Source organism: Artibeus jamaicensis, unplaced genomic scaffold, assembly GCF_021234435.1.
Source record: "Artibeus jamaicensis isolate MK-2021 breed Jamaican fruit bat unplaced genomic scaffold, CSHL_Jam_final scaffold_1964, whole genome shotgun sequence".
NCBI lineage: Eukaryota > Metazoa > Chordata > Mammalia > Chiroptera > Phyllostomidae > Artibeus > Artibeus jamaicensis.
Window position 1 is genome coordinate 43472623 of NW_026522030.1, and position 15867 is coordinate 43488489.

General features: G+C 42.0%; 2 protein-coding genes and 1 non-coding gene across 9 annotated transcripts in view; 2 read left to right on the forward strand and 1 right to left on the reverse strand.

The window, feature by feature from the left end:
* The window catches only part of LOC119048042 (plasminogen receptor (KT)), a 39485-nt gene extending 26499 nt beyond the window's left edge, over positions 1–12986 (reverse strand). Inside the window, exons 1-3 of one of the 5 annotated variants that reach the window (XM_053656286.1) lie at positions 12861–12986; positions 11553–11609; positions 9728–9814 (exon numbers count right to left, since the gene is read on the reverse strand). In XM_053656286.1, coding sequence (XP_053512261.1) covers positions 9728–9741 — 14 coding nt within the window. In that variant the 5' untranslated portion in view covers positions 9742–9814; positions 11553–11609; positions 12861–12986. The remainder of the gene's footprint in view (positions 1–9727; positions 9815–11552; positions 11610–12860) is intronic. The other 4 variants (XM_053656284.1, XM_053656283.1, XM_053656287.1 and 1 more) reach the window with 4 other exon arrangements.
* The window catches only part of CD274 (CD274 molecule), a 105547-nt gene that overhangs the window by 59252 nt on the left and 30428 nt on the right, over positions 1–15867 (forward strand). The window contains exons 1-2 of one of the 3 annotated variants that reach the window (XM_037143591.2): positions 13084–13168; positions 14071–14176. In XM_037143591.2, the coding sequence (XP_036999486.2) occupies positions 14089–14176 (88 nt within the window). In that variant the 5' untranslated portion in view covers positions 13084–13168; positions 14071–14088. Of the gene's footprint in view, positions 1–13083; positions 13169–14070; positions 14182–15867 lie in introns of those variants that run through there. The other 2 variants (XM_053656281.1, XM_053656282.1) reach the window with 2 other exon arrangements.
* Positions 2267–2400, forward strand: LOC119048053 (small nucleolar RNA SNORA76). The gene has a single exon (XR_005082248.2). It is a non-coding gene; the product is annotated as a small nucleolar RNA SNORA76 (small nucleolar RNA).

Below are 15867 nucleotides of genomic sequence, written 5' to 3' on the forward strand. Positions count from 1 at the left end.
ACTGTAATCCTACTTCTGACCCCACCCTGTATATATATGCTTATAGGCAGACATAGCAACAGGTAAGAGTGCATGCACAGCATGGTCGGTGTATACACATGTCCTTGCCGAGAGGATCTGGGACAGCGGACAGAGCTATGAGCAAACCTAGAGCCCAGATACTGATTTCTAAATGCCATTTTCTAGCAAAAGGAATCAGAACCCCTTGAATAAGTGGTTAATTCCAGGCCTGGGGCAGGGCAAATATACATGAATATCTTAAGAAAACAGAAATCGAGCAAGTATTCAATAAAAGATGGAGTGTGTCAAAAGGACATAGGAGCCAACTGGAAGGAGGTCCCAACAGCCAAAATAATTTAAGCCATAAAATAAATGATGGTGGTACTAGACTATAACCATAGAATAAAATGCCCTTGATACCATATTTATATAACTAATGTAATAAATAAATATATGGAGAAAATGCAGCTTTCCAATGAACAAATATAAATGAAACAAAGGAGTAAAAAAATTATAATTAGGCAAATGCCACAGTAATAATTGTTGCATGTAAGACCCTATCAATGGATGCCAAAATGAGTGGGCAAAAGATTGAGAAGTAAGATATTAACAGTCTCAAAATATCTACCCAAAGATATTTACTAGTTAGAAAAAAACTGGTGGACGCCACTTTAACCAAAAGAACAAGCTTCACATCACCAGAAATACCTCATATGACGTGACATCGAGTGTCCTTTGACATGATGCAATGACAAAGACACAATAGCATTCTGTGGTTTAAGAACAATATGCTAAAAAAAAAAAGCCCAACTCAAAACCACAGTCTCAATCTAATCATGAGAAGACATTAGAAAAACCCAAAATGAGAGAATTTCTAAATAACTGACCAGTACTTATCAAAAGTACTTATTGTGAAAGCCAAGGAAAGAATGAGGAACATCACAGATTAGAGGCGACTACTGAGACACAACAATAAGTGCAATATAATATCTTGGATTGGATCCTGGAACATAAAAGGGACAGTATGAGAACAACTCATGAAGTTCCAGAAAGCTCAGTAATTTAGTTAGTAGTATTATACTGATGCTAAATTCCTGGTTTTGATCACTATAAATTGTTGGCATCAGCTGAACAAGGCTACACATAAACTTTCTGTACTAGTTTTGCAACTTTCCTGCAAACCTAAAATTATCTCAACTAAAACATTTCTTAAAATGTGGATTCATTATTACTCTGCATTCAGTAAATTTATTCAAGAATAAAGACACTTGGAATTTCCCCCCCTTATGTTAAATATTAAAGATGTTTATAGAGGCTACTCTTTCTCTCCCTGCTGCCCTACATTCTTAATTGTCTTGGGGAAGAAAACAAAGTAGAAACAAGACACATGTAGAGGTCTAAAAATTTTAACAGCAGCCTACCTGAAATTCTTTTAGGAAAAATGTGGGGTACATGTGCATGTGTACATATTATGAAGATTTTTAGAGAAAACAAATAATTGTTAAAGCTACACTATAATCTCTTAATAGTTTTGTGCCCCAACTTGATATACACTAGACATTCAGTAAATGCTCTACTGAGTTAAAAAATAAGGTACCCATTTTCTTAGATAAGTCCCTTTAACATTTCATATCAGGGCTTGGTGATGATGAACTCCTTGAATTTGATCTTATCTGAGAAGCACTTTATCTGACCTTCCATTCTAAATGAAAGTTTTGCTGGATAGAGTAATCTTGGTTGTAGGTCTTTGGATTTCATGACTTGGAATACCTCTTTCCAGCCCCTTCTTGCCTGTAAGGTCTCTCTTAAGAAATCCGCTGACAGTCTGATGGGAACTCCTTTGTAGGTGACTGTCCCCTTATCTCTTGCTGCTTCTAGGATTCTCTCCTTCATTTTAATCTTGGCTAATATAATGATGATGTGCCTTGGTGTGTTTCTTCTTGAGTACAACTTCTTTGGGACTCTCTGAACTTCCTGGATTTCCTGGAAGTCTAGTTAGCAACAGGGGAGTGGGAGGAGGAGAAGGGGGGAGAAGGTACAGAAAATAAGTAGCATAGACAGTAGATAGAAAACAGATGAGGGGGCAAGAATAGTATGGGAAATATAGAATCTAAAGAACTTGAGACACATGGTCATAAAATAAAGGGGGGGGGTAATGAGGACGGGGAGGTAGGGTGGAGGGGAATGAAGGAGGGAAATAGAACAACTGTAATGGCATAATCAATAAAAAATAAATGAATTTAAAAAATAAATAAGATACCCAGACATGCTGCCTTTGAGCCCCCGCTGCGCCTGCCTGTGGTGTCTGGGGTCAGGCTGCAGCGCCAGAGCAGGAGCTTGCGCATAACTGGGGCCAACTGCTCCGCGGCTGGCGGCCTTTTTTAACCATGAGCGACATGGCCGCACCAAAAAATAAATAAATAAATAAGGTACCCTTCTTGCTCAGGCAATGATGAACTGAATATGAATTAAAATTCACCCTGTTCAGATTTATGAAAATAGAGTTATAGTTGAGGGAGGAAAAGAAAAAGGAAATCGTCCTGCCAGTCTGTAATTGGATTTGTTGGTCTCACTGAAGTTTGTGGACAAACCTAACACCAGTGTGGGCCCCTTGGAGGACGGAGTGTGGAGAGGGTCCTGGGCCCACTGTCGGCAAGGAGGGCTGGGAGCAAAGGTTCGACTTGGGGGCTTGACCTTTTTTTATCATTTGTTTACCTTTGTAGAAATAAGTGCCTATGGCACCAACAACCTTTCTTAATTATTTTACTTACATTTCCTACCATGACTCAACCTATAATATACACAGAAAACTAAGTCTGAAGAGTTTTGTCATTAACTCCTCAAAGTGTTTCCAGACATGTTAATACTTGCCCCCACCCTTAAAGAGAGTTGCTGAACATTTTTAGCAGCCTCCTTAAAAACTTAGTGACTCATTATATTCTTGGCAAGTAGACCCAGTGCCTCATGATGCAGTGAAATTAATTGATTTCCATCTGTTTCAACTTTGGTAGAGAAAGATATCAGCAGGCTGGTACCATTTTGAACATTTCGATAGTTCGTCAATAAGTTAACATAAAATTATTATATGATTGTGCAATGCCACCCCTTGGTATATACTCAAAAGAACTGACAAGCAAGTGTTCAAACAAAAATCAGTCTGAGAATTTCTATGCCAAGACTATTCTGAACAAGCAAAAGGTGAAAAGAACCTTAATTTCTACAAACCAATGAATGGGTAAATAAAGTGTGGTATATTCATACAATGCAATGTTATTTAGCCATCAATAGGAATAAAAACTGACACACGCTACAATGTAGATGGACCTTGGAAAGATTATGCCATGTGAAAGAAGTCAGACCCAAAAGACCTTCTGTTATATGAATCCATGACTGTGAAATGTCTGGAACAGGCAAATTCACCGAAACAGAAAGCAGATTAGTGACTGTCAGCTCCTGGGGGAAGAGGGAGGATGGGAGGTAAGTGCTTAATGGGCACAGAGTTTCCTCTTCAGCTGATGATAATGTTAATGGAATTTGATAGTGGGGATGGTTGCACAACAGTGTAAATACAATGAATGTCACTGAATCATACCCTTTAAAGTGGCAAATTTCACATTATATGGATTTTACCAAAATAAAAAACAACTGAACCTCAGAATGATTACAGGTGTGAGACAAGGGGTGGTGACCGGCAGGCAGAGGGGACCGGGAAGATGACTGGGAATGCAAGCACAAGAGCTAGGTCATTGTAGCCTTCCTTGTGGCCCCGACTGTGGGTGGACTTGTGTTGGTCATTCTGCCTCCTTCTCAAGGCGCGCACGTCCTGGGTGAGTCCCCTGACACTTCTGGTTCTTGAACCAACTCCGGGTTGCTTATCGCGCTACCTCCAGATACAGAGTTGCCTGCTTTCCTCTCCTCTTCACTGCCCACTCTAATTCTGGGGTTCCCTTTCACCACAAGACTGCCTAGAAAGCCAACACTGTACTTTCTTGCTTTACTTCTTCTATTTACCCTTTTTATTCAGGAGCTAGATATTGAGGAAAAGAGCCCAAGATCACAGTAGGCTAAAGGTATTAGTACACGTGCTGTTCAGTTGGGATTTTTAAAAATCTCCCCTTTGAAGAACTGAAAAGACACGTTGTCTTCCACAGGCTCTGGGACAAGAGATCAATTCCAGCCCAGCTTTAGCTGTTTGGGTTCGCTCACATGTCTGGGGGAACCCGGAGATAGCTTCAGGGGTATTGTGAGGCTATAATTCTTCAGTGTAGCAATGAGTTCATTGTTTTTCATTTTATTATGCTTCAGAAGTTGTAACTATAGTCTCTTACATGTATCAAATAATTCATGATACTTTTTTTTTCAAAAAGAAGAGTAGCTTAAACCCTATGAATAAGGCTAGAAGTTTAATTCTTTTACATGGGGTACATTCAAGGACACACCTGATCTTCCCTAATGGCTGTGGGTGAGTATGTTTCTCTCTGGGCTTTCCCAGGCAGGTTCAGAACTCAGGCAGCTAGCTTTTGGGTTGGAAAGCTGCCTCGACGATGTTGATCTGTATTCTCTTTGTCTCCTTCCTTGAAATCAGAGAATTCTTCTTAACCTGCACACATGTTGAGAGAATCAGTCCCCATGGATGCTGAGTCCCCATTCCTGTGCTTTCCTGCTGGATGGGCTGAGGAGCAGACCCTGACTGCTCTTCCCAGGGCCGTTTTTCAGGGTTCTGTTTGCAGTGAGCCACCCTGAGGGATGAAGTAACCTCTCTTACCAAAGAGCAGCCTCGCTGACCACTCACCATCAAAGTGGTAGATTTCACATCTCACTGTTCCTCAGTTAAGTCACAAACCTGCTGCATCCACCTCAGCGTCCACCTAGGCCTACCTGCATGCCCTCCACAGGACTTCAGGACACACAGAAAACATCTCATGCTCATCAGAAGCCTGCTGGTGCTGCTTGCTGCAGAGAGCAACAAAGTCTTCTGCCTGCATCCCAGGAATAGTAATAGGCTAACTCATTATATTGCCAGTAGGGTGAAATCCCAGACCCTTCACAGTGCCTGCCTGTGATGGTGACCAAGCTGAGATGCTGATAGGGGCATGACATCCTGACAGGGAAAGGGCAAGAGCCCTCACGGGAGAGTTACTGGCCATAAGAAGACTCCCTGTGACCAAGCAGAAAATGCTCTCACCTAGGTGCTGGTGAGGGTGCCAGGGGAGAGTAGGGTCTCTCACTCTCCTCTGTTAAATGAGGCTGAGCTACAAAAGGCAGGGTCAAAACAGGTCACCCAGATGTTGCTTTGGTTGTGGCACATTCTCCTGTGGGTGGAGAGAGAAGAATGTGACCAGGACACTGCAGAGTCAACTCCACACCTCGGCCCAAAGGTATACAGAGTGGCTGTGGCTGATGGGTCAGGGGGTCTCCAAAGCTGAAATAATGGCATCAGCATTGAGGTCATGGAACTTTGGGCAGACTAGAAACATTAGAAACTTTTTGTTGAGCCTGTTGGTGGGAGGCCTGTGAAACAGAGGGTAATAAATTCAAAGGCTAGCTGATTGGCACCAAGCTGTCTCTCTTCCAACTTCAGCTGCTTTAGCAAAGAAAACTGAGTGTTCTGGGGCACTTCATGGAGGGGAGGAGAGGAGGAACTCAAATGTTTATGTCTCTCTTGGATGTAGGTACCCAAGCCTACTTATTCCCATGCAGATGGAGTGTGAGCTAAGTCCCAGGTTGGCCCAGATTGCTGAGGATATAGGTTTGGATGAGAAAGGGCCTGGGCCGCTGACTATACCTTACAAGCTGAGGGGAGGCCTGCATAGTGGCCTCACCAACCCAGAGACCGGAAATAACCACATAGGAGGGACTGAATGTACAAGTTCCTAACTAAAAGTGGGCCATGGTGGTATCAGTACTAGGCCAGTATCTTCCTTGACAAAGGTCAGTCTTTGCCTTAATTGAGCCTGTCTGTTGTCTTTTTGCATCTAAGATAACATTACCTTTGAGTATTCAAAATAATCATCCCTTTCAGACCCCTCAGGGTATATCCCCTGCACCACTGCAGGAGACCAGAGAACCTGTCCTTGTCATCTGTCCCCTGCTTCCCATCTCTATGTACTGTCAATGTTAATTATTAACTACCCTATACCACTAATGTAGAAGAAGTATGTGTGGCTGCATTTTGCTTTTTATCCAATGCCCCAGAGTTCTCCACTTGGCTTTCTCCTACTGTCCTAATCAGTCACCAATGGATTTCATGTAACCCTCCTATGCCTCCTCCTTGTATTCTAATGTGGAAAATAAGCTGCAAAACTGCCACTCTCCATAGCATTTTCTCAATCCATTGAGATTTTTCTTCCTGGCAATTGTCCTCATTTTGGCTCAGGTAAACTCAAAAAAATTTTGTACAGGTTTGTACAGGTTTATGACAAACAGGGCAGATCAGTGGCACTAGTAGAGGGTAAAAGAATCATTTCCTTGAACCCTAATACTTTCAGAGGCCAGGGGTACACACAGGAGGTAGCAGCACCAATGCTGGGATCAGGAGTCAAAAGGCAAAGGCTTCCTAGCCACTTTGCACACCCAGTTTCCCCAGATTGCTAGGATACAGCATAATTACCTGAAACTGCTAAGATAACCCCTGGATTTTCTACATTAAACTCTCTGGTGTGTTCCCAGAGGGAAAAAAAAGCACTAGAATTCAACTGATAGGCTTTGAACAAAGTTTGCAGTGAGGAAGGGAAATTAAGTGACTTTGAGTTGCTTCAGAATCCTGCAGTTGTTTCCCCCATTATGTAAATGTATAATGAAATCGAGCTGTTATTTGCTTATATTGTAAATATTCATGGTGAAGAGACAACACCCTTCCATTCAGTGATCCCCTGACCCCTTCCAGTTTGTCTAACAGAAACAATACAGAATTCCAGAGAGAAAAACAGAAATCACAGCTGATCTCCAGAGAAACCCAGTACTGCAGTGTCACCTGCTGGACACAGGCACCAAATACATCCTGTATTAGTTTCTAGGACCATCATAACTGAGAGGCTTAAGCAACAGATATTTATTGCCTCAGTTCTGGAGTTCAGAAGTCTAAATTAGGTGTCAGCAGGGTTGGTTCCTTGCGAGGGCTGTGAGGATAGGATATGTTTAGGCCTGTCCTTGGTTTGTAAATGGCTAACTTCATATTCACATGGCATTGTCCCTGTAGGCCTGTGTCCAAATTTCCCCTTTTTATAAGGATGCCAGTCATATTGGATTAGGACTCAGCCTAATGACCTCATTTTAATACGGTTACCTCTGTGAAGGCTCCATCTCCAAATAAGGTCATGTTCTGAGGCAGTAGGGGTTAGGACTTTAACATACAAATTTGAGGGAGGGTCACAATTCAACCAGTTAGTAATACATCCTTTTCACTAATGTAAGGCAGCTGTTGGCTTACTATAGCGCTCTTGTTAAAAATGAACACCTGACCCATGGAGGTCTTGTGACTCTGAGGCCTGACATCTTCATTTTGGGGTGGGTTAACTAGGACAGGACAACTACAAGAAAAGGGCCCATTTGCTGGCAAGTTAAAATGTATTTATGGGCACAGCTGGCCTGGCCTACTGTCATCTCAATTTTGCATAAAGTAGTAGCTACCCCTTTGGGAAACACTTTATCCCTTTCTGCCATCTAAAGCAAAGCTACTGGCTCAATAGGGCTGTTGGATTCACAGAGATTCTCCTAAATGCCTAGGCCTGTTTTACCTTTGATTCAGCCAAGGAGAAAACTGATGTGGCTGATAGTGCTTCTGCCAGTTTGACCTCGGCACCAGCTATGATGGTCACTGGGATCAGTAGGCAGCAGTCATGGTTGTTCTCAAAGCTGTGGTCAGTCAGGCAGAACGGCCGGTTGTCTAGAGGGGCTATCTGCCATAGGCCCTTAATGTCCCAGTACTTGCTCAGTAGGCCAAGAATGCAAGGCCCAGACTGCTCTTTGTTCAGGCCATTTCTGTGGGCTGTGTTTGTGCAGTAAACAACCTTAAGAAATAAGGTGACCCCCAACCCCCAACTTCACCAGCTCAACACTCACTATAAAAGTAGTAGATTCCCTAAGCCCAGTGTTCTTCAAATGTGCCACAAACCCACTGAATACACAGCATCCATTAAAACCCATCTTTTTGTCAACTCTGTAAAACTTAAGGGGGATGGACAAGTGACACCAACCCCATGCTCATGCTGCTTGCTGTGTTATGAGTGATAAAGTTCTGTATTTCTGACATAGATGTCTCCTGCATCCCACCAGCATCTATGAAATAAGGACAGGCTAATTTGTTAGCTTGCAGAGTAAAATCCCAGATCCTTCAAAGACTCTGACTTCACAGAGACTGATGTACGAGTAAAAGCCCTATAGTTTCCAAAGGTCTTGCACAAGGACTCTGAGTGTGTGACATTCTTGGCTGGTTTGTATGCCTAACATTTGGTCTTCCCTAGGTTACTCTGCTCTGTTCCATTAATTCAGCTGCCCATTCTTTCAATTGTTCCATCTCCTCCAAAGACATCATTATCCTACACAAGACAATCATATCACTCTTTAATAGCAATAATCACAACAGCAACAGCTAATAAAGGCTGAGAGACATTGTTCTAAAGACTTGAGGCATTGTTCTATATGCTTTCTATATACTACTATTTTGCTCCTTCAAACGACCCTAATGAAGGGGATACTGTCACCTCCAGCTTACGTAGTCGGCGACTGAGGCATAAGTCATAAGTTAGTCAGGGCTAGAGATGGGGTTCAAACCCAGGAAGTGTAGCTTTAACCCTCACTTTTAACCACTCACTATCTTGCTTCACAGTGGGACCATCTCCTTTCAGCTATAGTGAACCACAGAGGCATAGAGACTTTTATTTGAAATCTTAGGATGGTAATTCCAGTCCAGCTTTTAGCACTTGATTTTGGTATACAACATTTTAAAGTACTTTTTGACAACCTATATTGGGCAATTAGACAGTCTTCTACTTTGCTTTGTTTCTACATAAATCCAATGTCAAGTTTCCATACTCTATATTCATTTTCTATTGCTATATAACAGATTATCAAATTTAGTGGCTTAAAACAACACAAATTTATTATCTTACAGTTCTGGAGATCAGAAGTTCAAAATGGACTGGTGGGACTGCATTCCCTCTGGAGAATCTAGGGGAGAATCCATATCCTTGCCTTTTCTATTTTCTAGAGGCTGGCTGTGTTCCTTGGCCCATGGTCCTTTACCCTGTCTTCAAAGCCAGCAGCATAGCATCGTCGAATCTCTCCCCCACCCCTCTTGCTCCCTTCCCTCTTTCCCATATAAAGACCCTTACGATTACACTGGGCCCATCCAGGTAACCCATGATAATCCAGCATCTTCTGCATCTCAAAGTCCTTAACTTAATCACATTGCAAAGTCCCTTTTGCTATGTAAGGAAAACTCTTCACAGGGGATCAGGATGCAAATATCTTGGGGGGCAGGTATCATTCTGCCTACCCTATACTTTAAGCAGTTGTCTCTTCCTATATTATGGAAATTTTTACACAAGTATCTGGATTGGAGATTTTAAGAAGCTCATTCACCAGATAATTAATAACCCACTTCATTTTGGCTTTGAGGATACCAAAAGCATTTTACCTTTTGGGGTCAAAGAAAACATACTGCTAGAGCTCATACGTTAGAAACTTTACTGTAACAACATAAAATGTTCATTATTTAAAAATGTACCTGAAGTCGAGCATTCATAAGCATGAACTCCTGTTGCATTTTCATGTTTTCATTCATAGATTTTGAAAATATAAACCCCATCTTGATCTAAAACATAAAACAGCAAAGAGGCTTAAAACAATGTATTCTACATGCATCCTCACATGCTCCGCTTTGGGCTATCATGAGTTTATGACAACGTGGGAAAAAAAAAGAATTTTGACCTGGCTTGGCTGTCATTTACTAATACCAGCTGATTGAACTAGATGATTTGCAGAATATTCTGCTCTGTAAGTCTATGGCTCCATGTTTCATGATTCTATTTCCACTATAAATCCTGAAGAACTGAATACTGAAAAACACACAAACGGGAAAAAAAAGTCTTTTTGGGAGAAACAGGGTGAATCCCACCTATCCTTTTACCTTTTGTACAGTTGGATGATAGAACCTTCTTTTCTGACGAGAGGTGATTCAGAAGATGCATTATGCACTTTAAGGATGGATTTCTCTGTGCTCCTTGCATTTTGTGTTTTAGGAGTTTTAAGTATCTCCAGGTCACTATATCAATACTCTTCTTGCTAGCCCTGTCCCTCTCCTACATATCCCATATTCCCATCCTCCCACTGCTGACATCCTTTGGCCATCTTCCTCTACTTTCACCTTTGTTTTCTTAAAGCTACTGCTGAAATTCTCAATAGGGGAAACATAAGGATAAGTAAGTGTCCTGGGAAACACAATTTTTAAGTGAGTATATAGTACTGTCTATCTTATTTATGTTACTTAAGAAGTTCTTAAGTAGGCTGTCAGTTCTAGTACCTCAGTACTCCAATATTTTGTTCTTCATCCAATTGGGTAGGTACAAAAGACCTTCAGTTGTTGATTTTGATTTTCAGGATGCAAAACTCAAGGACATTACAACTGTTCTACCCTCCTCAACAGTGTTGCTGATTCCCTTTGGTAGGCTGTTGAGCAGGGTTGTAAACTGTGGGTCAGAGTGGCCAGTATCAATGCTTACTACCCAGGATTCATGTGTTGTATGGGAAGTCTTTGGAGGTCCTATTAGCATAGCCATATCCCTATCAGGAAATCTTGGCTAACTGGGGAGAAAGAAGAATGGAGGGAGAACATTTCATGCCAGATGGAATGGGTTATCCCTGATAATAAGGGCTTCAGGTGAGTGGGAACTGCAAGCCAGGCTTCAGTGGCTTACCTGTATTCTACCAAAGATGCACCCTGGAATTACAGGGGCCTCTGATCTAGAGTCAGCTTTAATGTTGGGAACAGGAGGCCAATCACTCACCAGAGAGAAGAGGCACAACCCTGAACAGGCCTGGGAGGTCATGAGGTTTCCCTTCCCCTCAGCCACTACCCCAGCTCACTCCATCCTGTGACCAGAACTGGAACTACTAAGATCTAGCATAAGTTCTCTCCTTTCTACAAACTCTGACAGTTCTATGTCATTTCTCTCTAGCAGCATTTCTGAACTTGCCTGAAGGCAGAAGCAATGTATCATCCATCTTGGCAGTCTCCTGGTGTATCTTTCCAATAAAACTTTGCAGAAAGCAATGAGCAATACAAGAGAAAGGGTAGCTCAGGTCACTTGCCATTTCTTATTTTTCTTCTGTATATAGGAGTAGATAATTGACTTCTTACATATGTTGCAAATATTTATAAAGGAAATAATTGCCATCTAATCCCATTCCTGTATACATACACAGTGTGTCACAGACCTGTGTCTTACAAGTGCTCCTATTATCAAGGCATGGGACCTCCCCTGAAGTACAGGGAGAGTCCCCATGTTAGCCATCTAGGGAAGAGAAACTGGAAAGTTAGGGTTTATGTTTACCTCTTTCTGGGCCTTGTTCTCTTCGGTCTAGACCGTGGTCCTCAGGGAATATCACACCTGAAAGTGAGTGTACAATATCTTGTAAAGTATACCCTGGAGTTCAGTATTTTCAACTTTTACCATCCTAACAAAGCCATTTTCCAAAGTCTGGGAGCTTCTTTTAGGTGTTCAGAATACTCTCAATCTTCTCTCTCCCACTCACGAAATATATATTAGAAAAATGATGACTATAGTTCCTACCACTGTATGATCTACAGAAAAGTTGTTAAGAGAGTAAATCCTAATAGTTCTCATCAGAAAGGAGAAAACTTTTTTCTTCTTTCTATTGTATCTATATGAGATGATGTTAGCTGAACCCACGTGGTAATCATTTCGTAATACATAAGTCAAAACCATCATGTTGTATACTTAAACTTATACAGTGATGCATGTCAATTATTTGTCAATAAAACTCAGTGGGGGGGGGGATAAGCAAGAGTGATCTTGCAATAGGGATAACTTTTATAAGGTAAGTTACCCAAATTGTGTAAGGTAAGTCTTTCAAAACTTCCAACACTTTTATCACTGATGACAAATCTCTTGATACTTAAAACTTATACACCAGTGTGGCTCAGAGGGCTGAGAATACTGATTTGAGTTCCTTCTGCACGTAGTTCTCCTTTGATTACTCCTGAGACTTTAAAAAGGACTTTGGGGTTAAAGCTGTGCTATAGATTACAGTGGGAAGTGGTATTTCTGTGTGAGGAGTGTTGAGGCTGCAATTTCCAGGTACCCCTGGGAACCTGGTTGTAAAAAAAAAAATCCCATAACCACAACCTCTGTCATCCAGATTTCTGCGCTGACTCACTTCCTGATCAAATTACACATTAACAACCTACATTTATGATTAGTTGCATTGCAATCATTTTCAATAAGTGTTTGCATTCCATTCATATTAGCCCACTTCCCCTGCAAATTCCAACCCGGAACCCACCGCTTCTCCTGGGAGGATTTCCGTAATTTAACTACATCCGCCTTTCCTGGACCTAATTACTGTATCTTCGGTATTTCCTAAATGGTGTGCTGATTTCCGTTCATAATGCCCTGTACTCCCCGACTGCATTTCAGTCTTACGGGAAAGGCCAGGAGTCCTGTGACTTGAACTGACTCCAAGACAAGGTTGTCTATACCCCTCAGCACTAGGGGCAGGGAAGGAGCCGAGGGCAGGAGCTCACGAGTAGCGTCCGCGCAGCACGGCCAGCAATCCCCCCCCTCCCGGGAGCTCAGCGCGCGACAGCTTGGACTCCTGGATCCGAGCTCTTCACCAACCTGTGGCTGCCCGGTCCCGCACCGCTGGCCTTTATTCACTTGGCAGCAGGAAAACTGAGGCTCAGGGACTCGGAGATCGCCGAAGAGGCCTTCGGGTTCCCTGTCCCCGGAACTGCTGCAGAAACCCGGCCTCACTTCCCAGATTGGCTAGCCAAGACAGTGCATTCAACCCTCAGCCAATCAGTGCAGCTCTTAGCTTCCATAAAGGTCCCTCGGCCTGTCCTAGGCCTTCAGCGTTCTACACCTTGACCTTAGAACAGGCAGCTCAAAGAGGAAAGAGGCAGACAATCTCAGCAGCTGTGGCACAGGTCTGTAAACCTCAAGGTCACTGGTTTGGTTCTAGTTAGGGCGCATGCCCAGGTTGGGGGGTTGCAGCTATACAACGAAGGCAAAAGAAACTGCGACTCCAGAGATTCACAGGGCAAGTCTTAATACTCCCATCTGCAATATTAGATAACTGCAGAAACTGATAAAGTCAAGACCACTTAAGTGTCGGACCATGCAGAAATTAGAGTGTCACCACATGGGTTAAAAAGTGCTGATTTACCCCCTTGGCTGGGGCTCCGTTGGAGCACTGGAGCATCAAAGTACATCAAAAGGTTGCAGGTTTTCAATTCCCAGTCAGGGCATCTAGGTTGTGGTTCGGTCTCCCCTGGAGAAGGGAGCGCATATGTTTCTCTCTTACACTGATGTTTCTCTCTCTCTCTCTCCCCCTCCCCCCCTCTCCCCGTCTACCCGTCTTCCTTTCCCCTCTCTAATATCAATAAGCATGTACTGGGCTGGGGGAAAAAATCCTGATCTACCAAGGTAGTGCATAGGGCCAGGCAAACATAAGTGAATGAAGTAGAAAGCTCTGATTATCATTTTTAGCAACAAATTGTAAAGGCAGGGACTATCGTAGCTGTGCACTCAAAATGTTAACTGCTTATATCTTCCCTTCCCTTCCTTCCCTGTTACTTTGTATGAAGAGTAGTATGTCTTACAAAATTATAATTTAGATTCTAGGTCAATTTAGATTATACCCAAATTGACATAATCTCAAAGAAATTTGATGATTAGTAAGATTTTGTGATTCTCAGGTGTGAGGGATGAGCATCTCTTCACTTGAGCAAAGGGCAAGAATAAATCCAAGGTGGCAAAGCAGGTGCACGATGTGGGTTTTCTGTTTGCCTGCCCTCATATCTATTTTCCTCCTTTCCCTTTACCCCAGAAGCTGACCTCTTTGGAAATGTCACCTGGGCTCTTCTCAGCTGGTTTCCATTTGGGTTTGAACAATGGAAGCATCCACAGGAGATTGGAGGCAGGAGGAAAGAGAGGTAGGGTATGTTTTATCCATTCTTTCTGTTTTGGGGTCAGAATCTAGCAGTGGCTGTGTCTCTCCACAACCGCAGCTCTTAACCAGGGGTCACTCCTCCATGGCTCCAGCTCTCAGAACTCTGGGAGTGCTTTCTTTCCTTCCTTTTTAGCCTTGAGAAGATATGGGCTTCCTGCTCTTGCACCAAGGCTCTCTCAACTTGGTGGTTCTTAACCTCAGCTTAATGTTTGACATGCCTCAACCAGATGGTTCTCTTAACCCCAACACCCCACTTTAAGTAGTGTCTACATTAATATCTCTGTAGTCAAACCAACTGAACATAATTCTGATTCCTGACTGAAACCTGATGGATACACTTTAAACTGTACACATACATTATACTCTTGTATGTATGATATGTTTACAATTTTAAAATATAAGTGAATAAAGTGAGCGTGTAATATATACCTGATAATTCAGAGAACTCTTGGTGTATGTGTGTGTACACACATGAGGTCTGTCCAGAAAAGGTCCAACCATTGTTAATATAATGAGAATGGTTTGCATGACATTTATATAACCTGGCAGCCAATGAGAGTGGACTGGAATGTGCTTACACGAACAGGGACAACCTCACTGTACTAGTCAGTGGGGGCAGTAGATGCTCTGAGTGAGCATTTGTACTGTATGGTTGTAGCATTCAAAATGATTGTGTGAATGGAACAATGAATCTGCATCATAATTTTGCATTAAGCTTGAACATTCCTCTGCAGAAACTACTTGGCTGATTCAGAAGGCCACAGCTATGGGCAACTGGTGACTGGCAGCTTCATCATGACAACACGCCTGCTCATGCATCACATCTCATGCAGAGTTTTTTGGCAAAACATCAAATCACCCAGCTGACTCAGCCCCCCTACTGCCCAGATTTGGCACCCTGTGACTTCTGGCTTTTCCCAAAACTAAAATCACCTTTGGAGGAAAAGAGATTTTAGACCACCAATGAGATTCAGGAAAATATGATAGGGTAACTGATGGTGATGGGGAGAACTATGAGAGGTCCCAAGGAGCCTACTGTGAAGGGGACTGAGGCGTCATTATCCTATGTACAATGTTTCTTGTATCTTATATCTTCATCAATAAATGTCTCTATTTTTCATATTACATGGCTGGATACCCCTGGACAGACCTCATATATATCACATTTTATAGAATGTGAGGTAAAACGATTAAAATAATTTCAAATCAAAGGAATATAACTTTAACTGACATGTGCATTATTTCTAATTGTATGAATTTGTGTATATAGGCGCATATGTTTTACACACAGGTACAAATAGGTGCTTTTTAAAAAATCATCTTGCATTATAGCATAAGGATTTTCATGCTGTTAAATAGCATTCATATGTGCCACTTTTAACAGGTGTTGGATTTTTAGGAAGTATGTATACAATTTCTGTTGTTGTATATTGCTAATTTTTTGTGCTATTGCAATAACATCATGATGACCATCTTCATGGTCTATATATAAAGATATATATAAAGGTATATATATCTTCAGCATTCTGATTGTAAATGCTGGGTTAAATAGTATAAATATCAAAAAAATAGTATAAATATCTTAGAATCGATGTAAAATCCTCCACTCATTGAACATCTCCTACCCTAGAAAGGAAAATTACTCAATGTTTTCCTGCATATCCATAAAGTATT